Genomic DNA, 23,961 nt, shown 5'->3' on the forward strand with positions numbered 1-23,961 from the left:
TAAATTTTCATCTAAATGGTAATTTTCATAAAGACCCAATAATATACAGTAATACATACAGTGAAATGAACTTTTGAAAGTGAAAATCAGAGCCCTAGCACACTGACAGTAAATATGATCTAAATTTATATATACCAATAGGCCAGACTGCACCACTTCAACCTGCTCTATGAAAAGAAAGTCCCTTGGAATTTCAATTTCTGAAATGTTTTTGTTTGTTTTGGTAACTGAAGCTGCACCAGAATGGTATCAGTGATCTCAGGTTTAAGGTGCTGTCACAAAATTCCTTTAACTCAGACCTGCAGCACTACGGTGGTCCTGGGATGTCTGAATTCACTACAGAGTACACACAGCATGGCAAAACCTTGGGCTGACTGGAACATTTATCAGTTTCTCTTCCCTGTTGTTCTGGGTCCCACACCACAGGAGAATGGGAGGATGTCATATCTCAGAGGACTTGCTGAGTGTTTAATCTCTAATTATATGCAGAATGGGGCAAAATGTAATTTTCTATCTATGTATATTCTGTGAGCAGTATTAAAAACAATGGTCAATTTTACTAAAATTTCAATACATGTAATAATTGTTTCTGAAACTATAAATCACTGAAAAATCATTGAAAAAAATTTTTTCTCTCTTTATTTTTGTATAGAACTAATTATTCAGTGAGTTGATATGGGTCCTCTACCTTTCTCTTGTAAGAGAGTCACTGGTTGAGTGTGTGAGATCCTGAGATATCTCAACAATACTTGTGTCATGAAACAGCTTTATTGATTTCTAGTTGGCAAATGATCATGAAAGGTGTGAAAAAATATCTATCAATTGGGGTCTGAACAGCTCATTTCATATGGTCACAACTGGAATAGAGAAAGGGGGAGGATTTTATTTATGGTAATAGTAAATCAGTGGAATCCTCTCTCAGTCTAAGTATGAAACTAGTGATGTTTAACAACTCATAGGAATATTTTTGAGGACTGAAGTATTTATTTTGACGATACTGATAATCTTGAAATTCTTATTGCCATTGAACAACTATCTCTGCAGGTTTCTTAATTTAGTTTGTTGTTCAATGTGATGTCTGGGTTTTCTTGCCGTACCAAGAACTGAAATAAACAATAAACATTAAAGTCTCTAAAGGCAAAGACAACATCTGTGTAATTCTCACTTAATTTTCAGCCAGTGTTATATTTCTACTTAATAAATTTTATTTGATTACAAGTCAGTTTTTTTTAATGGATGATAATGTAAGGTATGGGTTAAAAACATAATCACTAGCATTCAAAAGATCCGGGTTTATATATGGATTCCACTAACTCTGTGACCTTGGGCAAATTACTTAATCTTCTAATCTTTAAAAGGAATGTAATAGTAGTACATGTCTCATACAATTATTTCAATAATTAATTGAGCTAAAGTATGGAAAATATTAGCACAGTGGTTGATTTATATACAGGAAGAATGCTCGGTAAGTGAGGAAAAAAACAACGTACATGCAAGTGGGAATGGGGAAGATGATTCCAGAGTGATACACAGTAACATTTAGCAATCTAACTGTAGCAGAAAGTGAGCATTTCAACATCTTTTATAGAGAAGAGGTGAAGCAGACATTATGTTTTCACAAGGGCTTGTGTTCTCATCAAAATACTTGTTGTGGGATTCACCATTCTAACAGGTAGTTTCATTCTATGGTACAGATCTTAGATTTGATACATAAACATTTGTTTCTTGTATATCTTCACAAGTATGCCCCCTAGACCAGGGCTAAATCATCTATCTGCAACATTCAGTTGAGTGCCTACCACAGAGTAAGTACTCAGGGAAAGTATGTTAAATCGAAACATCTTCAAATCACACAGTCTAGTAGCACAAAATACAAATACATTGCACACTTTTTAAAATGCACAAGGATGCCTATTAGGTATAATTGTGTGTATGTGTAAATTAGTGCACAGAAAAGACAACTCAAGGTAAAATAACCACACCCTTGAAAATACAGTTACATTTCACAAGTGTTAGTGTGAAGTGTTCTTTCAGATGTGAGTGTAATTCAGATGACTAGCTCTTTCCACATGGGTTCGATGTTCAAAGAAAATAGTACTGTTGGGTTTATGGCTAGCTAGACACAAGCCACTGGAGACCTTCCCAAGGTGCTGATTAATCATTAGAAGAGTCCGTCTACACTGCTAGGCTCTTGAAGGCTTTCTCACATTTTTTGTCTATATTATTGAGTGAGGACAAACAGATACCATTAGTTTTGAAACAATCATTTTCAAATTTGCCTCTGACAGTTTTCTTTTCTCTCCCCTAACCAACACTAGAGTGGAATATATTACCCTTCATATGACTCATTACATCATAAATCTGAGATGTGTCTGGAATGAAATTAGACAGTTAGGTCACACACCTTGTTTTCCACTATTTTCTGAGTCTGAGTAGAACAAGTCTGAAATTGAGGTATGTAAGATACAAAAGTCTTCTGATCAGAAGTTCCTAAATTGAAGTTATTTTCTACAAGGTGTGAGCAACTGTCCTGGAGGATTCTGATGTCAGTGAATAAACAGTGGGATGGGAATGGGGACAACACTCTCGACTCATCAGTCAAAAGCACATCACTCTCTCTCTTTTTGATTGAAGTGACTCCTAAATAATAGACAGACCTTTCGTCATTATTTTCTTCAGGGAAATTTCCCTCGAGTTTCAAAAGTTCATCCAATCCTCCTGAGAATGGAAGGTGTGGTGAAATTATATTGGGATGCTGATCTGATAATATAAAAAATGCCTGGGTTTCTATCTCCCATGAGTTATTAGAGAAAGAATCCTTAGGTAGAGAATTGTTGCTAGAGAAGCATTTGCTGACTGCGCTATTTACAAGCCTTTGCTCTTCCTCAGTTTCACCTGATTTAGAGTTGCTGAGCAGGGTGGCATATTTAACAGAGGGTTGTCGCCTACTTTCCTCCTCACAGGTTATCTCTGTGCTCTCAACCTCAGAGAAGTGAGCACTGTTGCATTGGTCACTAATACAAATAGAACCCTTTTCAAGATCCCGAGTCATCAAAAGTAGAGAGACTGTAGTTGGTGGTACCATCTCATCTTTATTTTTCCATGATGTATCAACACTGATATCTTCTGAAATGGTTTCAGGCTCCAAAAGAAGAGGACCAAATGTCACTGATTCTGTATGCTTGATAAAAAGATGCTCAAATGTTTCTGGCTAAAAGAAAAGACACATTTTAATACTCAATTGTATTAATTTTTTTTCTTTTTGCTTCACTGTGATATCATGGAAGAAATAGAAGTGTGCAAGGTTAATACTAAAGGACATAAGTCAAGCACAAATTAACTGGTTTTGGTCTGAAATAAACAGACCAAAAATCATAAGGGAGAGGCAGTATAAGATAGTGTTTAAAAGTGGGATGAGACAGGCGTGAGTCATTCTGTTTCTATGACCACGGACAAGTACATCAACCTCTCTGCCTTTCAGTTTCCTCATCTGTAAAATTGTGTTCAATATTTACTTCATGGTGTTGTGCAAGGAATAAATTAGATAGTGTCTGAAAGTGCTTAGCTCTCAATAAAGATTGGTTACTGTAATTAGAAAGTGCTATCTTCAGAAGAATTCCTAATATTTTATAGCAAATTACACTTCCATGAACTAAAAAATTTAACCCAAGTTTAAAAAGTAAATTGATATAAAATTGAATGAGCAAAACAACTTGTCCAAAGATAGCTAAAATAAGTACTCCATGACATAAGATATGATATGAAGGTAAACTATATGTGGCCTTATCTGCCTTACATCATACTAAAAATCTGTTTATGACTATCAGAAAGTAAGAACTAAGAATATCTGTTTGTGAAAACAATGAAGGTGAAAGAGATGATCACAGCCTTTTAAATTACCATTCCTTATAAATAACTTCATATAAAAATACAAACTATAGGACATGTGGAATGAAGACAAAGATGCAAAACAAATGCACATCATATTTTTTATAAGAACAGTGGTTACATCACAACAAAAAATTCTGCCAAGCAGCTACAAGCGAGAATCTGTGCGTAAAAAAAGCTCAACTCATACAATGTAAACACGTTGGAAAAATAAATGCAAAATAAAAAATACTGTAGACACAGCACATTAAAAAATTAACACAACTAAATGAAGTGCTACAGAAAATGTGCTCAATTTTTGTTACACATATAATTAAACTTTTGAATTTTACAATTTTTAAACTAATAGAATGAATTCAGATTTATTGCTTGAAATAACAATATAACCAACTATTCTTCATAATGGCAAATATATTCCATATAAAAACACAATTCATTTAACATAGTTTTGAACTCTTAAATGAAATATATTGGTGATTATAGCCATAAAGGAATAAATATATGAAACACCAAATATAATGGAACAGACTTATACAGATATTAAAATACTGCATAATAACTAATACTATATTAACACAACCTTTTCTCTTATTCTATGAACATAGTATGTGAAGAGAAAACTGTTCCTGTGCCTATTTTCTTTCTGACAGAAATCTATTAGATTTATAATTTCCTTCAAATATTTTCTTGCTTATTTTGTGTTTCCTAATGTTATGACTATATATGTATAGAATTTCTTAAAATTTAAAGTAACCTAGAAATTAAGATCTCCAAATAAAGGAATGTCATGCTATCAACATGAAAACAAAAAATACAAATAGCACATAGCATACAGTCAAACTCACAGCTGTTCTTCAAATGACGTGTTTGGCATATTTCATGCCCTCTAAAACTTCATAATTGGTAACTAATTATTATGTCAAATAATTTACATGTCTTCAAATGCATTTGATGAAAGATTTCACTAATAATTAAGAAATCACATATCCATATATTATTAAAGTATATTTTATAAATGGGTCACAAACATTTATTAAAAGTATGTTTATTAAAAAATCATTTCAATCACCATATGCATCTAACTTTTCAAGATTTTAGAACAGTCTGGAAGCACATTGAATATGTATTCAGCTGGTAAGAATTAAAGAATATCCTTTCATATTTTCACACTTCAATTTTACATTACAATGATGTCTATTAAAAGTCAGTGAAGGGGGAAAGGACACATTCTTCCTGATTGTTTGGGGTTTTTTTTAGATTCAAATCAAACTATGAATGAAATCTAAATGTAAGTAATATATATGTAGCCTAAATCTGAGTTATTTGGGTTCATCAAACAGAGGCTTTGGTTTATTCTGAATGTGAGCAATATACCACACAAGTTAAATTCATAGAAATAGCAGGTGGTCTTTTTTTCAGGTAGAAAAGTCCTATGTTTGCCTTGGACTAGTTCTAAAAACTCCAGAGAGTCTCCTTTTTTGCATCACTGCCCACTTACCTGACTGCCAGAAGCTTTGGGTGGTTCAGTGCAAATAAATTAAATTTAGTAAAGAATTTCATGAGGAGGTTGAATTGGAGGCTGATGTGTTTTCTGATCTGGTCAATCTGACCTGGATATGTCAGGTCATCCTGGTACAAACTGTAACTTCTACTGGCCTTTGACCAGAACAAACTGTCTTTCTTTGAACTGAAATGGAAGTTAGCACTTAAGCCATTTTTAAGGCTATTGAAAATGAAAATTCCCATATTGATCAAAGTTAGATATACATAAAAGCTATCAATATAAGACATTCAAAAGAATACCCAAATGGGTCAGTTTATAGGCTGAAGTGTCTAAAAGAATATAAAATGGAAAATTTTGGACATAAAATATGAACTAAATATTTTGACTGCATTCTATATTTAGAGCCATTGTATTTGCAAAGCTATGTGTCAGAAGTTGCAGTTTTCACCTAGTCACAGCATAGTCTACTATATATTTGATGATGTCTAATAAATCTGTGGTAAGAGCAACAGTCATAATTCTTTAATGTTTTATGACCAAATGACAAATCAAAAGCTAGATATCATAAATATTACTTTTTAAACTTTAGATGACTTGAAAAGTAATCATACATCCAAACTGAATTAGACTCAGACGTATACCTTGACCCCAAATTTACCCAACTATTTTAAGTTCTAAATCAACATAATCCACCATATTTCAGTTCTCAATAGTTCCACCAAAATTTTTTAGATTGTCTCCCCTTCTTCAAAATGTAAAAATCTTCTAATACTCTATAGAATGTTGGGAAGTTGGTAGATTGGGTTCATCTGTAGTGATCATGATTAGACTTCAAAGAATGTCCATTCTCTGTTCAGATAAAATAAAACAAAATAAGAAAGAAAAATAAAAAAATCACTCAGAAAGCAAAAGATAAAAGATTTCAAAAAGATGTTCTGTCAAGCATGAGTTCTGGATTATAAATTCTTGTGTTATACTACAGTAATGCATGTTTTTAGGAAAAGATAAAATTCTGAATTAAGGTGGCCTCTTGCATTTTCTTAATGCATGCCCTAATATCACACTCTAAGGACAGCCTTAATGATCCCAGAAAAGGAAAAACTATAGAGGAATAACAGAATAAGTAGAATGAGGAAAAACAAAGAGCTGGAAAAATAAAAAGGAAGTAGAGGAACAGCACTATTAAAGAGTTTGGAAGAGGAAAGAGTAAAAGAGTGTATCTCTGAAAACAAATATTTAAAAATTAAAAGAAAGAAGAGTTGAAATAGTGAAGAAGAATAGAATGACAGAATCATTATCATGATTTTTTTAATCTAGAGAAATGTTCTAAGAAATCATCTGGTCCACATTTCTCCCTTTTTATAGACAAAGCAATCAAGGCTTAAAGTTGCACAGCTAATTATAGCAGAGTGAGGCCCCTGACTTTTTTTCTACTCCAACAAGCTTTCTATAATACAATGGAAGATGAAAAGATATTCCAAACACAAGTAGGGAGGAGAACATGTTGTTTTGTTTTTTCTATTTGTTGTCATAGATTTGAGCTGATTAAATTCATCCTCTCTTCTGGTTCCTTATAACCCAAGGGCATATATATAGATATTAAGAAGAACAAGAAAATAGAGAAAACTGAAGTCATATTTTAGGGAAGTGAAATATATGCTTCTAAGCCCAGTCATGTGCCCTTCTAGAAAGAACTTCTTACTCAAAGCTGCACCAGCTCTTCTACACTTCTATAAAGCCATTCTAGCAATTTCAGGGATGCTCTGCCTCAGATCCATGAGAATGGTGTTCTGGGAGCTTGTGGGTTGCTGAGCTTCTTATTTGGAGAGCTAGAACAGGCTGAGGAATCTAGGATGGTCTTTGAACCACAAGAAAAAAATCCATTTGTTTTTAGATTTAACACTCTAAAGTAGGGTGTTAAGTGGAGTACACTCTTATGGAAATAGTCATAAATGTAGACAACAAAGGAGCAGGGATAGACTCTCCCCACCTCAAATATAGATGGCTTGGATTTAGAGGAAGAAAGTAATATTTTAGGCAAAAATGCTAAAGAAAAAGGTAAAACAAAAACAAATTGGCTACAGTCTTTTAAACAGTGAAATATGAATTAGAAGAAAAGCAAGGTTATTGACTCACTGCAATACATTTTCCTACAATAAGAATTCAACCTTTGTTTAAAATTTTTATTTTTATCCTCTTTAAGAACTTTTTAAGAGATTCTGATTTTTTCATTTATTTTATTGAAGTATAATTGATTTACAAGGTTGTTAAAGATTCTGATTTCTAAAGTATCATGAGAAATGGTGTAGAGAAGTATTCTGGTTCAAGCTGGCAGTTTGAGCATGTATATTTCTCTCTTATCTCTGTAGAGACTCTGTTAGGATGAAAGTACATGAATAAATCAAATATATACCCACAACAAAGAAGATAGTCTGAGAAGGTTAAGAGGTTATGAGATTTTGAATTTCTAAAAGATGGAAAACCGAAGGAGATGAACAAAGGAAGCTGCAGACCAGAATACCTCCAGAGTGGGCTATAGCTGAAAAAAGACAGTTTGCCCTGTTGAATACAGTGGAGATGGGAGGGAGGGCAGTGGGGGGGGGGGGTGAAAAAATGGAAGGTAAAAACACAGGAAGAAATTAGACCTTTGGCTGAAAACTGGAAACTCTGCATATGAATGGGGCTCTTCTAACTCTGCTGCACATGGAAGAGCCTTCATACTCTCCACACCCAAATTGAGGTTTTATTCTCAAAAGTAATTAAGAAATTATCTGGGGAGGAGACCTTCAAGATGGCAGAAGAGTAAGATGTGGAGATCACCTTCCTCCCCACAAATACATCAGAAATACATCTACATATGGAACAACTCCTACAGAACACCTATTGAGCGCTGGCAGAAGACCTCAGACTTCCCAAAAGGCAAGAAACTCCCCACGTACCGGGGTAGGGCAAAAGAAAAAAGAAAAAAGCAGACAAAAGGATAGGGACGGGACCTGCACCAGTGGGAGGGAGCTGTGAAGGGGGAAAGTTTTCCACACACTAGAAGCCCCTTCACTGGCGGAGACAGGGGCGGGGGTGGCAGGGGGAAGCTTCAGAGCCATGGAGGAGAGTGCAGCAACAGGGATGCGGAGGGCAAAGCAGAGAGATTCCCGCACAGAGGATCGGTGCCGACCAGCACTCACCAGCCCGAGAGGCTTGTCTGCTCACCCGCCGGGGCGGATGGGGGCTGGAAGGTTAGGCTCGAGCTTCGGAGGTCGGATACCAGGGAAAGGACTGGGGTTGGCGGCGTGAACACAGCCTGAAGGGGGCTAGTGCGCCACAGCTAGCTGGGAGGAAGTACAGGAAAAAGTCTGGACCTGCCGAAGAGGCAAGAGACCATAGTTTCAGGGTGCACGAGGAGAGGGGATTCAGAGGACCGCCTAAACGAGCTCCAGAGACGGGCTCGAGCTGCGGCTATCAGCGCAGACTCCAGAGACGGGCATGAGACGATAAGACTGCTGCTGCAGCCACCAAGAAGCCTGTGTGCAAGCACAGGTCACTATCCACACCTCCCCTCCGGGGAGCCTGTGCAGCCCGCTACTGCCAGGGTCCCGTGATCCAGGGACAACTTCCCCGCCAGAACACACGGCACGCCTCAGGCTAGGGCAATGTCATGTCAGTCTCTGCGGCCGCAGGCTTGCCCCCCATTCCGTACCTCTCCCTCCCCCAATCCTGAGTGAGCCAGAGCCCCCGAATCAGCTGCTCCTTTAACCCGGTCCTGTCTGAGCGAAGAACACACGCCCTCAGGCGACCTACATGCAGGGGCGAGGCCAAATCCAAAGCTGAACCCCAGGAGCTGTGCGAACAAAAAACAGAAAGGGAAATCTCTCCCCAGCCTCAGGAGTAGTAGATTAAATCTCCACAATCAACTTGATGTACCCTGCATCTGTGGAATACCTGAATAGACAATGAATCACCCTAAAATTGAGGCAGTGGATTTTGGGAGCAACTGTAGATTTGGGGTTTGCTTTCTGCATCTAATTTGTTTCTGCTTTTATATTTAACTTTGTGTAGTATTTCGAATTTATTATCATTGGTAGATTTCTTTATTGATTTGGTTGCTCTCTCCCTCCTTTTTTTTTATATAGTTTATATATATTTTTTCCTTTTTCTCTGTTTGTGACTGTGTATGTGTATGCTTCTTTGTGTGATTTTGTCTGTATATCTTTGCTTTTACCATTTGTCCTAGGGTTCGGCCCGTTTTTGTTTTTTTGTTTTTTTTTTAAGTATAGATTTTAGCACTTGTTATAATTGGTGGATTGGTTTTTTGGTTTGGTTGCTCTCTTCTCTTTTTTTTTCTCTTTTTTAAATTATTTTTTAATTTTTTTATTTTAATAATTATTTTTTATTTTAATAACTTTATTTTCTTTCTTTCTTTTTTTCTCCCTTTTCTTCTGAGCCATGAGCCTGACGGGGTCTTGGTGCTCTGGCCGGGTGACAGGCCTGTGCCTCTGAGGTGGGAGAGACGAGTTCAGGACATTGGTCCACCAGAGACCTCCTGGCTCCACGTAATATCAAATGACGAAAGCTCTCCCAGAGACCTCTATCTAAACGTTAAGACCCAGCCCCACTCAACGACCAGCAAGCTACAGTGCTGCACACCGTATGCCAAACAACTAGCAAGACAGGAACACAATCCCACCCATTATCAGAGAGGCTGCCTAAAATCATAATAAGGGCACAGACACCCCAAAACACACCACTAGACACGGAACTGCCCACCAGAAAGACAAGATCCAGCCTCATCCACCAGAACACAGGCACTAGTCCCCTCCACCAGGAAGCCTACACAACCCACTGAACCAACCTTAGCCACTGGGGGCAGACACCAAAAACAACGGGAACTACGAACCTGGGGCCTGTGAAAAGGAGACCCCAAACACAGTAAGTTAAGCAAAATGAGAAGACAGAGAAATACACAGCAGATGAAGGAGCAACGTAAAAACCCACCAGACCAAAGAAGTGTAGAGGAAATAGGTAGTCTACCTGAAAAATAATTCAGAGTAATGATAGTAAAGATGAACCAAAATCTTGGATATAGAATAAAGAAAATACAAGAAACATTTTACAAGGACCTAGAAGAACTAAAGAGCAAACAAACAATGATGACCAACACAATAAATGAAAATAAAATTCTCTAGAAGGAATCAATAGCACAATAACTGAGGCAAAAGAACGGATAAGTGACCTGGAAGATAAAATAGTGGAAATAGCTACTGCAGAGCAGAATAAAGAAAACAGAATGAAATGAATTGAGGACAGTCTTAGAGACCTCTGGGACAACACTAAATGTACCAATATTCAAATTATAGGGGTGCCAGAAGAAGAGAAAAAGAAAGGAACTGAGAAAATATTTGAAGAAATTATACTTGAAAACTTCCCTAATATGGGAAAAGAAATAGTTAATCCAACCAGGAAGCACAGAGAATCCCATAAAGGATAAATGCAAGGAGAAAAACACCAAGACACTTATTAATCAAACTATCAAAAATTAAATACAAAGAAAAAATATTAAAAGCAACAAGGGAAAAACAACAAATAACATACAAGGGAATCCCCATAAGGCTAACAACTGAACTTTCAGCAGAAACTCTGCAAGCCAGAAGGGAGTGGCAGGACATATTTAAAATGATGAAAGGGAAAAACCTACAACCAAGATTACTCTACCCAGCAAGGATCTCATTCAGATACAGCAGAGAAATTAAAACCTTTACAGACAAGCAAAAGCTAAGAGAATTCAGCACCACCAAACCAGCTTTACAACAAATGCTAAAGGAACTTCTCTAGACAGGAAACACAAGAGAAGGAAAAGACCTACAAAAACAAACCCCAAACAATTAAGAAAATGGTAATAGGAACATACATATTGATAATTACCTTAAATGTAAATGGATTAAATGCTCCCACCAAAAGACATAGACTGGCTGAATGGATACAGAAACAGGACCCATATATATGCTGTCTAAAAGAGACCCACTGCAGGCCTAAGGACACATACAGACTGAAAGTGAGGGGATGGAAAAAGATATTCCATGCAAATGGAAATCAAAAGAAAGCTGGAGTAGCAATTCGCATATCAAACAAATAGACTTTAAAAGAAAGACTATTACAAGAGACAAAGAAGGACACCACATAATGATCAAGGGATCGATCCAAGAAGAAGATATAAAAATTGTAAATATTTATGCACCCCACATAGGAGCACCTCAATACATAAGGCAAATACTAACAGCCATAAAAGGGGAAATCAACAGTAACACATTCATAGTAGGGGACTTTAACACCCCACTTTCACCAATGGACAGATCATCCAAAATGAAAATAAATAAGGAAACATGAGCTTTAAATGATACATTAAACAAGATGGACTTAATTGATATTTATAGGACATTCCATCCCAAAACAACAGAATACACTTTCTTCTCAAGCCCTCATGGAACATTCTCCAGGATAGATGATATCTTGGGTCACAAATCAAGCCTTGGTAAATTTAAGAAAATTGAAATCATATCAAGTATCTTTTCCAACCACAATGCTATGAGACTAGATATCAATTACAGGAAAAAAATCCATACAAAATACAAAAACATGGAGGGTAAACAATACACTTCTAAATAACCAAGAGATCACTGAAGAAATCAAAGAGAAAATCAAAAAATACCTAGAAACAGATGACAATGAAAACAGGATGACCCAAAACCTATGTGATGCAGCAAAAACAGTTCTAACAGGGAAGTTTGTAGCAATACAACCCTACCTCAAGAAACAACAAACATCTCAAATAAACAACCTAACCTTACACCTAAGAGAAAGAAGAACAAAAAACCCCCAAAGTTAGCAGAAGGAAAGAAATCATAAACATCAGATCTGAAATAAAAGAAAAAGAAATGAAGGAAACAACAGCAAAGATCAATGAAACTAAAAGCTGGTTCTTTGAGAAGATAAACAAAATTGATAAACCATTAGCCAGACGCATCGAGAAAAAAAGGGAGAAGAATCAAGTCAACAGAATTAGAAATGAAAAAGGAGAAATAACAACCAACACTGCAGAAACACAAAGGATTATGAGAGATTACTACAAGCAACTATATGCCAATAAAATGGACAACCTGGAAGAAATGGACAAATTCTTAGAAAAGCACAACCTTCCAAGACTGAATCAGGAAGAAATCGAAAACATAAACAGACCAATCACAAGCACTGAAATTGAGACTGTGATTAAAAATCTTCCAACAAACAAAAGCCCAGGACCAGATGGCTTCACAGGCGAATTCTATCAAACATTTAGAGAAGAGCTAACACTAAACCTTCTCAAATTCTTCCGAAATAGAGCAGAGGAAGGAACAATCCAAAACTCATTCGACGAGGCCACCATCACCCTGATACCAAAACCAGACAAAGATGTCACAAAGAAAGAAAACTCTAGGTCAATATCACTGATGAACATAGATGCAAAATCCTCAACAAAATACTAGTAAAGAGAATCCAACAGCACATTAAAAGGATCATACACCATGATCAAGTGGGGTTTATCCCAGGAATGCAAGGTTTCTTCAATATATGCAAATCAATCAATGTGATAAACCATATTAACAAATTGAAGGAGAAAAACCATATGATCATCTCAATAGATGCAGAGAAAGCTTTTGACAAAATTCAACACCGATTTATGATAAAAACTCTCCAGAAAGTAGGCATGCAGGGAACTTACCTCAACATAATAAAGGCCATATATGACAAACCCACAGCCAACATCATTCTCAATGGTGAAAAACTGAAACCATTTCCTCTAAGATCAGGAACAAGACAAGGCTGTCCACTCTCACCACTATTATTCAACATAGTTTTGGAAGTTTTAGCTACAGCAATCAGACAAGAAAAAGAAATAAAGGAATCCAAATCGGAAAAGAAGAAGTGAAACAGTCACTGTTTGCAGATAACATGATACTATACATAGAGAATCCTAAAGATGTTACTAGAAAACTACCAGATCTAATCAATGAATTTGGTAAAGTAGCAGGATACAAAATTAATGCACAGAAATCTCTTGCATTCCTATACACTAATTATGAAAAATCTGAAACAGAAATTAAGCAAACACTCACATTTACCATTGCTACAAAAAGAACAAAATATCTAGGAATAAACTTACCTAAGGAGACAAAAGATCAGTATGCAGAAAACTCTAAGACACTGATGAAAGAAATTAAAGATGATACAAACAGATGGAGAGATATACCATGTTCTTGGATTGGAAGAATCAACATTGTGAAAATGACTCTACTATCCAAAGCAATCTACAGATTCAATGCAATCCCTATCAAACTACCAATGGCATTTTTCAATGAACTAGAACAAAAAATTTCACAATTTGTTTGGAAACACAAAAGACCCCGAATAGCCAAAGCAATCTTGAGAAAGAAAAACAGAGCTGGAGGAATCAGGCTCCCTGACTTCAGACTGTACTACAAAGCTACACTAATCAAGACAGTATGGTACTGGCACAAAGACATAAAGATAGATCAATGGAACAGGATAGAAAGCCCATAGATAAACCCACGCACATATGGTCACCTTATCTTTGATAAAGGAGGCAGGAATGTACAGTGGAGAAAGGACAGCCTCTTCAATAAGTGGTGCTGGGAAAACTGGACAGCTACATGTAAAAGAATGAAATTAGAACACTCCCTGACACCGTACACAAAATCAACACAAAATGGATTAAAGACCTAAATGTAAGGCCAGACACTATCAAACTCTTAGAGGAAAACACAGGCAGAACACTCTATGACATAAATCATAGCAAGATCCAATGGACTAAATGCTCCCACCAAAAGACACAGATTGGCTGAATGGATACAAAAACAAGACCCATATATATGCTGTCTAAAAGAGACCCACTTCAGAACTAAGGACACATACAGACTGAAAGTATGGGGATGGAAAAAGATATTCCATGCAAATGGAAACCAAAAGAAAGCTGGAGTAGCAATTCTCATATCATACAAAACAGACTTTAAAATAAAGACTATTAGAAGAGACAAAGAAGGACACCACATAATGATCAAGGGATTGATCCAAGAAGAAGATATAACGATTGTAAATATTTATGTACCCAACATAGGAGCACCTCAATACATAAGGCAAATACTAACAGTCATAAAAGGGGAAATCGACAGTAACACATTCATAGTAGGGGATTTTAACACCCCACTTTCACCAATGCACAGATCATCCAAAATGAAAATAAATAAGGAAACATGAGCTTTAAATGATACATTAAACAAGATGGACTTAATTGATATTTATACGACATTCCATCCAAAAACAGCAGAATACACTTTCTTCTCAAGTGCTCAGGGAACACTCTCCAGGATAGATGATATCTTGGGTCACAAATCAAGCCTTGGTAAATTTAAGAAAACTGAAATTGTACCAAGTATCTTTTCTGACCACAATGCCATAAGACTAGATATCAATTACAGGAAAAGATGTGTAAAAAATACAAACACATGGAGGCTAAACAATACACTACTTAATAACGAAGTGATCACTGCAGAAATCAAAGAGGAAATTAAAAAAATACCTAGAAACAAATGACAATGGAGACACAATGACCCAAAACCTATGGGATGCAGCAAAAGCAGTTCTAAGAGGGAAGTTTATAGCAATACAAGCCCACCTTAAGAAACAGGAAACATCTCGAATAAACAACCTAACCTTGCACCTCAAGCAATTAGAGAAAGAAGAACAAAAAAAACCCCAAACTTAGAAGAAGGAAAGAAATCATAAAAATCAGATCAGAAATAAATGAAAAAGAAATGAAGGAAACAACAGCAAAGATCAATAAAACTAAAAGCTGGTTCTTTGAGAAGATAAACAAAATAGATAAACCATTAGCCAGACTCATCAAGAAAAAAAGGGAGAAGACTCAAATAAACAGAATTAGAAATGAAAAAGGAGAAGTAACAACTGACACTGCAGAAATACAAAAGATCATGAGAGATTACTACAAGCAACTCTATGTCAATAAAATGGACAACCTGGAAGAAATGGACAAATTCTTAGAAATGCACAACCTGCCAAGACTGAATCAGGAAGAAATAGAAAATATGAACAGACCAATCACAAGCACTGAAATTGAAACTGTGATTAAAAATCTTCCAACAAACAAAAGCACAGGACCAGATGGCTTTACAGGCGAATTCTATCAAACATTTAGAGAAGAGCTAACACCTAGCCTTCTCAAACTCTTCCAAAATATAGCAGAGGGAGTAACACTCCCAAATTCATTCTTCGAGGCCACCATCACCTAGATACCAAAACCAGACAAGGCTGTCACAAAGAAAGAAAACTACAGGCCAATATCACTGATGAACATAGATGCAAAAATCCTCAACAAAATATTAGCAAACAGAATCCAACAGCACATTAAAAGGATCATACACCATGATCAAGTGGGGTTTATGCCAGGAATGCAAGGATTCTTCAATATACACAAATCAATCAATGTGATAAACTATATTAACAAATTGAAGGAGAAAAACCATATGATCATCTCAATAGATGCAGAGAAAGCTTTTGACAAAATTCAACACCCATTTATGATAAAAACCCTCCAGAAAGTAGGCATAGAGGGAACTTTCCTCAACATAATAAAGGCCATATATGACAAACCCACAGCCAACATCATCCTCAATGGTGAAAAACTGAAAGCATTTCCACTAAGATCAGTAACAAGACAAGGTTGCCCACTCTCACCACTCTTATTCAATATAGTTTTGGAAGTTTTAGTCACAGCAATCAGAGAAGAAAAGGAAATAAAAGGAATCCAAATTGGGAAAGAAGAAGTAAAGCTGTCACTGTTTGCAGATAACATGATACTATACATAGAGAATCCTAAAGATGTTACCAGAAAACTACTAGAGCTAATCAATGAATTTGGTTAAGTTGCAGGATACAAAATTAATGCACAGAAATCTCTTGCATTCCTATACACTAATGATGAAAAATCTGAAAGTGAAAACAAGAAAAGACTCCCATTTACCACTGCAACAAAAAGAATAAAATATCTAGGAATAAACCTACCTAAGGAGACAAAAGACCTGTATGCAGAAAGTTATAAGACACTGATGAAAGAAATTAAAGATGATACAAATAGATGGAGAGACATACCATGTTCTTGGATTGGAAGAATCAACAATGTGAAAATGACTCTACTACCCAAAGCAATCTACAGATTCAATGCGATCCCTATCAAACTACCAATGTCATTTTTCAATGAACTAGAACAAAAAATTTCACAATTTGTATGGAAACACAAAAGACCCCGAATAGCCAAAGCAATCTTGGGAAAGAAAAACGGGGCTGGAGGAATCAGGCTCCCTGACTTCAGACTATACTACAAAGCTACAGTAATCAAGACAATATGGTACTGGCACAAAAACAGAAAGATCAATGGAACAGGACAGAAATTCCAGAGATAAACCCATGCACGTATGGTCACCTTATCTTTGATAAAGGAGGCAGGAATGTACAGTGGAGAAAGGACAGCCTCTTTAATAACTGGTGCCTGGAAAACTGGATAGGTACATGTAAAAGTATGAGATTAGATCACTCCCTAACACCATACACAAAAATAAGCTCAAAATGGATTAAAGACCTAAATGTAGGGCCAGAAACTATCAAACTCTTAGAAGAAAACATAGGCAGAACACTCTATGACAAATCACAGCAAGATCCTTTTTGACCAACCTCCTCGAGAAATGGAAATAAAAACAAAAACAAATGGGACCTAATGAAACTTCAAAGCTTTTGCACAACAAAGGAAACCATAAATAAGACCAAAAGACAACCCTCAGAATGGGAGAAAATATTTGCAAATGAAGCAACTGACAAAGGATTAATTTGCAAAATTTAGAAGCAGCTCATGAAGCTCAATATCAAAAAAACAAACAACCCAATCCAAAAATGGGCAGAAGACATAAATAGACATTTCTCCAAAGAAGATATACAGACTGCCAACAAACACATGAAAGAATGCTCAACATCACTAATCATTAGGGAAATGCAAATCAAAACTACAATGAGATATCATCTCACACCAGTCAGAATGGCCATCATCAAAAAATCTGGAAACAATAAATGCTGGAGAGGGTGTGGAGAAAAGGGAACACTCCTGCACTGCTGGTGGGAATGTGAATTGGTACAGCCACTATGGAGAACAGTATGGAGGTTCCTTAAAAAACTACAAATAGAACTACCATATGACCCAGCAATCCCTGGGTTATATGGTAGTTCACTACTGGGCATATACCCTGAGAAAACCATAATTCAAAAAGAGTCATGTACCAAAATGTTCATTGCAGCTCTATTTACAATAGCCCAGAGATGGAAACAACCTAAGTGTCCATCATCGGATGAATGGATAAAGAAGATGTGGCACATATATACAATGGAATATTACTCAGCCATAAAAAGAAACGAAATTGAGCTATTTGTAATGAGGTGGATAGACCTAGAGTCTGTCATGCAGAGTGAAGTAAGTCAGAAAGAGAAAGACAAATACTGTATGCTAACACATATATATGGAATTTAAGAAAAAAAAATGTCATGAAGAACCTAGGGGTAAGACAGGAATAAAGACACAGACCTACTGGAGAACGGACTTGAGGATATGGGGAGGGGGAAGGGTGAGCTGTGACAAAGCGAGAGAGAGGCATGGACATATATACACTACCAAACGTAAGGTAGACAGCTACTGGGAAGCAGCCGTATAGCACAGGGATATCAGCTTGGTGCTTTGTGACCACCTTGAAGGGTGGGATAGGGAGGGTGGGAGGGGGGAACATTCAAGAGGGAAGAGATATGGGAACATATGTATATGTATAACTGATTCACTTTGTTATAAAGCAGAAACTAACACACCATTGTAAAGCAATTATACCCCAATAAAGATGTTAAAAAAAAGCACACCATAAACAAGACCAAAAGACAACCCTCAGAATAGGAGAAAATATTTGCAAATGAATCAACGGACAAAGGATTATTCTCCAAAATTTACAAGCAGCCCATGCAGCTCAATTTCAAAAAAACACACAACCCAATCCAAAAATGGGCAGAAGACCTAAACAGACATTTCTCCAAAGAAGATATACAGACTGCCAACAAACACATGAAAGAATGCTCAACATCACTAATCATGAGAGAAATGCAAATCAAAACTACCATGAGGTATCACCTCACACCAGTCAAAATGGCCATCATCAAAAAATCTACAAACAATAAATGCTGGAGAGGGTTTGGAGAAAAGGGAACCCTCTTGCACTGTTGGTGGGAATGTAAATTGATACAGCCAGTATGGAGAACAGTATGGAGGTTCCTTAAAAAACTAAAAAGAGAACTACCATACGAACCAGCAATTCCACTACTGGGCATATACCCTGCGAAAACCATAATTCAAAAAGAGTCATGTGCCACAATGTTCATTGCAGCTCTATTCACAATCGCCAGGACATGGAAGCAACCTAAGTGTCCATTGACAGATGAATGGATAAAGATGTGGCACATATATACAATGGAATATTACTCAGCCATAAAAAGAAACAAAATTGATTTATTTGTAGTGAAGTGGATGGACCTATAGTCATATACAGTGAAGTGAGTCAGAAAGAGATAAACAAATACCGTATGTTAACAATATATATGGAATTAAATAAAAAATAAATAAGGTTCTGAAGAACCTAGGGGCAGGACAAGCATAACGACCCAGATGTAGAGAATGGACTTGAGGACACAGGGAGGGGGAAGGATAAGCTGGGACAAAGTCAGAGATTGGCATGGACATATATACACTACGAAATGTAAAATAGACAGCGAGTGGGAGGCGGCCGCATGGCACAGCGAGATCAGCTTGGTGCTTTGTGACTGCCTGGAGGGGTGGGATAGGGAGCTTTGGGGGGAGACACAGGAAGGGGGAGATATGGGGATGTGTGTGTATGTATAGCTGATTCACTTTGCTGTAAGGCAGAAACTAGAACACCATTTTAAAGCAATTATACTCCAATAAAGATGTTAAATAAATAAATACAAAAAAAAAAAAAAAAGGACATTATCTGAGGAGGAATCTAGCAGCTGTGAGGTACTGGTGTCTATGACCATATCTCTCCTCATCTAGCCAGTGCCCTGTCCACCCATTTAGGCCAACAATCCCTGCTTATGTGCATCATGCTTTCCCAGTCAGCCTATTATTTTATTCTTAAACATGAAAGAAAAACAAAGGGTTTCTAGATATATGGGGAAATTGGGAGATTAAAAAAAAATAAAGCCAAGATAAATAGGAGGAGAACATGATCCTAGCAGAAACAGAGAATTCAGGGAATAAAAGAAAAGAGAATTTCTAAAACAAACAATGATCCTCTAAATTTGTATTTCTAGTAAGGCTTAAGAAAATATTGCATGCATAAAACCAGAACAGAATAAAATGAAAATGAATATTTGGAAATTTACAAATATAAATAGCAAATAAATGTTTAATAGAAGCACTGAAAAAACAGGGTACGGCAAGGTCTCAAACGTGAAACAAACATATTAGAGAAGTGATAAGAAATATAGAAGATCTATGCAGAGGGTTCAACATCCATCTAATACAGATTCTAGAAAGAGATCCAAAAAAATAAGAGGCGAGGAAGTTATCAAAGAAATAATGTAATTGCTTAGAGTTGACAGGAGACATGGAATCAAAAGTGTCTTCAAATGAGGACAAAGTTACATGAAAAAGAACCCCCCTAAATAGATTTAGACCTATCTCTAAAATTTTAGAACATCAATAATGGGGAGGATATTTTACAAGTCACAAATCTGCAAGTAACCAGTGAGGAGTAAAAATCAGAATGGCATCTGACTTCTCAGAAGTGATACTGATGCTAAATGATAAGGCAGGAATTGTCTCAAAGTTTTATTGGAAAGGCTCGTCGACCTGGAAATTGATATTCCACCAAACTATCAAGCGAGGAAGGCACAATAAAAAGAATTTCAGGCATGCACAGATTCCGACTTACACAATATTTCCTGGCAGGTCATATAAGGAATTAGTTAATCAATAAGGAGGAATGGAAAAATATCTAGAAAACAGTATCCGTTAGAAACCAGTTAAGGGAAAATTCAGAGTGATGGCTTGCAGCAATTTTAGAAAAGGCCTAATCCAGATTGCAGCAGGAGGATAAAGGGTTTCCTGGACAGGGTGCCCTGGGAACAGGTCTCAGTGAAGAAGCTTATATAATAGCAGCACACAGAAGGTTAAAAAAAAATTTTTTTAAAAGAAGCAATTTGAAACTCCAGAAAAAGCAAAACAAACACAAAACAAAACATAAAAACTAAAAATGAAGCCAAGTAAAATTTGGCACAATTTAAATCAACAGGGTGGAATGTTTCTAAAATTTTTTTGAAAAACATTCTCCTGTGACACTGGAACCACCAAAAAGTGTGGTAATATAATCACATATTACTTGCTTCTGCAAGGAACAATATTTACATACTCATAAAACTGCAAATGCAGTTTACTGGGTTTTTTATTTTTTAAAATGAACCCATAGCACAGAACATATTATCAACCCTGACTTAAGTAAAAGTGTAAAGTTACAGTTGACAGAGATTGGGAAGTGGAGGGAGAAATGGAGGGAAGGGTAAGAGTGCTAATGTCTTTATTTTATTAAAAAGAAAAAATGGGGGAAGGGGAGCTCCAAGAAACAGTCTCTATTTCGTTGAACAAGAAATGGAGTTTAAGAAGATTCTTCTGAGGTTGCAGAGTGATTACTGAAGGAATTGAAAAAAGTGACAAACTATATATGGTAGCAGCATGGGGAAAGAAGGGGAGAAAAAGTATGTGTATAAGTAAATCCTCATTATAGCCAGAAATCAGTAAATAATGTCTACATTTCATAATGCCATAAGCATATTATTTTTAGAAATATAAAGGTGACCTGCCAGAAAAATTAAAAGCAATCCAGTTTAAAGTAATGGCACTTGGGAAGCAAGACTAAAGGTAGAGAAGGGTGCAGAAGAGACTATACTGTCCAATAAATGTTTTCCCATACTATTTCACTATTAAACCATGCACACTAGGCATACCGTAATGCAAAATGATTTTTTAAAATAATGGGACATATCAAGGCATATACTCCCAGAGAACAAAGAGACATATACAACCATGTGTCCTGTAGCATTGTTTATAATAAATAGAAAAGAGTTTTCTATCCATCAGCAGGGGAATGGATATATGAATTGTGGTATATATTCATAGGATGAAATATTATGGATCAAATTATTAAACTAAATGAAATATATCAACAAGAAGATATCTCAAAAAGAATGCTGAAAAAAAAGAATGCTGAGAAAATAATAATTTTTGAATGATATGGGAGATGTATTAATATTAACAATAACCAAATGTATTATTGTTCATTGGTCATGGATACATACATGCAGATGTAAGAAAAAAGGTGTTGTATAAAAGCATGAACTAGACAAATACATACTATATTCTTGAAAGTGGGTGCCCTAGGAAGGGAAGGAGAGACTAAAACTAGTAAGGGCAACAAGCAGGACAAACTTTATAATTTTTATTAATAAAAATATACGAGGCAAATAGAAAATTTTAAGATATTGTGTTAGTACACAGACGTTTTTATATTACTCCATTTTATGTACTTATATTGTCTTAAAATAATTTTAAAGGGTAAAAGGAAATGGAACATACAAAAGAAAGAAAATCAAGGGGAAATTATGTGAGAGAATTTTCATCACATATGGTATCATCCTATACCGACGTTGTTTTAAACAAATGTGGGTTTTTGGGAAATACCTCAGAATACTGGTTTTTTCATCTTTGATTTGAATACTTACAGGTTTAGTATGGATTTTGATTTACTATAAAGGGAAGGAGAATGATAGCTTAAAAAGTGGAAGAAATTAATTAATTTTAGGGGACATTTTAGAAATCAGGTTTATTGTCTAGAAATTACAGGTACAGATAAAAATCAATGTTCAAAAAGATCCGAATTTAAAGAACAAATTAAGGGAAATAGTTTATACAAAAATTATTACCTCCTTTTAAACAATACTGTATTTGAATTGTTTTTAAAAACAATGGGCTCCCATAGTCCGTTTGCTTTGCAATGCGTTGTGGGGTTTTTGTGTTTCCTTTTGTTTTAGAATTGGAAATCTCAAATTTTGCTTATCCATTTCATCATTTGATGGATATTTGGGTTGTTTCCATGTTTTGACCATTATGAACACTGTTGCTATGAACATTCATATACAAGCTTCTGTGTAGATATATGACTTCACTTCTATTGGATATATACCTAGCAGTGGATTGTTGGGTCATATGGTAATTCTATGTTTAACTGTTGGAGAACTGTCAGACTATTTTCCAAAAGCGCTGCACCATTTTCACATTCCCATCAGCAGTGCAGGAGAGTTACAATTTCTCCACATTCTCACCAACACTCATTATCTGTCATTTTAATTATAGCCATCCTAGCTAGTGTAAAGTGCTACCTTGTGTTTTTGGTTTGCATTCCCCTAATCGCTAATGACGTTGAGCATATATATATTCATTTGTGCTTATGGCTATTGGTACATCTTCTTTGCAGAAATGTCTATTCAGCTCCTTTGCCAATTTTTTTGTGTGTTGATATGCGTAACATAAAATTTACCATTTCAACTATTTTTAAGTGTACAATTTAGGGGCATTAGTACATTAAGCAATACATTGTTAATATGGAATCGATGGCTAGGGTATCAATTTGAGTCCAATGGACCTGAGGTTAACCAAGATTTTCACACCTACAGGCTGGATGATCAAGACAAGCTACAGAACCACTCTGTGCCTCAGTTTTGTCATCAGAAAATATAAGGCTACTAGGTCTACGAGATAATTAAATAAAATAATATGAATATGAAAGTATGGAGCAGATAGTAAATTTGTCTTGTCCTCTTTAGAAATATAATGTGAATTATACTATATTATTTTTCCCTAAAAAAATATATTTTAGTTATTTAGGAGATTAAAGTAGAAGATGAAATTTTAAGAAATTATTGAATTTTAGAAGATTAGATTTTTATCATTAGTAAAACCTTTGAAATTATATTCTTCTTTACTCTTCAAATATCCCCAAAACTGATTTATTCCTAATTGTGTACCTGTTAAACCCTAGTAATAAACTAAGCATCTTGAGGGCTAGTTATGCTTAAAGAATATCTTAACAAGATTATGAAGTCTAACACTGGCAAAAGAAAAAAAAAAAAATCAGTCTTACAAATAAGGATATTCACACCTACTGTATTTAAAAAATTCTTCACACTTCCTCAGTTTACCAGAACCTGGGGAAATGTGATGATATTTCCGTCTATTGTATGTCTGCCAGATGATCTGCTGTGGCATTACACTCCTCCTCTGGGAGCTCAGCAGGGTAGCGCATAGGCTAAAAACAGTCACTGACTGAACAGACATCCACCAAGTGGTTCCT

The 23,961-nt window shown here is 35.9% G+C and overlaps 1 protein-coding gene across 1 annotated transcript in view; it reads right to left on the reverse strand.

The window, feature by feature from the left end:
- Positions 1–2,118: 2,118 nt before the first annotated feature.
- LEPR (leptin receptor) overlaps positions 2,119–23,961 on the reverse strand; it is a 99,175-nt gene continuing 77,332 nt past the window's right edge. The window contains exon 18 of the mRNA XM_089921361.1: positions 2,119–3,211. Coding sequence (XP_089777487.1) covers positions 2,384–3,211 — 828 coding nt within the window. The 3' untranslated portion in view covers positions 2,119–2,383. The remainder of the gene's footprint in view (positions 3,212–23,961) is intronic.

The sequence above is a fragment of the Delphinapterus leucas genome, chromosome 1, assembly GCF_059928025.1.
Source record: "Delphinapterus leucas isolate spDelLeu-1000000601 "Yukka" chromosome 1, BTC_Dleu_Yukka2, whole genome shotgun sequence".
In the NCBI taxonomy this organism is placed as follows: domain Eukaryota; kingdom Metazoa; phylum Chordata; class Mammalia; order Artiodactyla; family Monodontidae; genus Delphinapterus; species Delphinapterus leucas.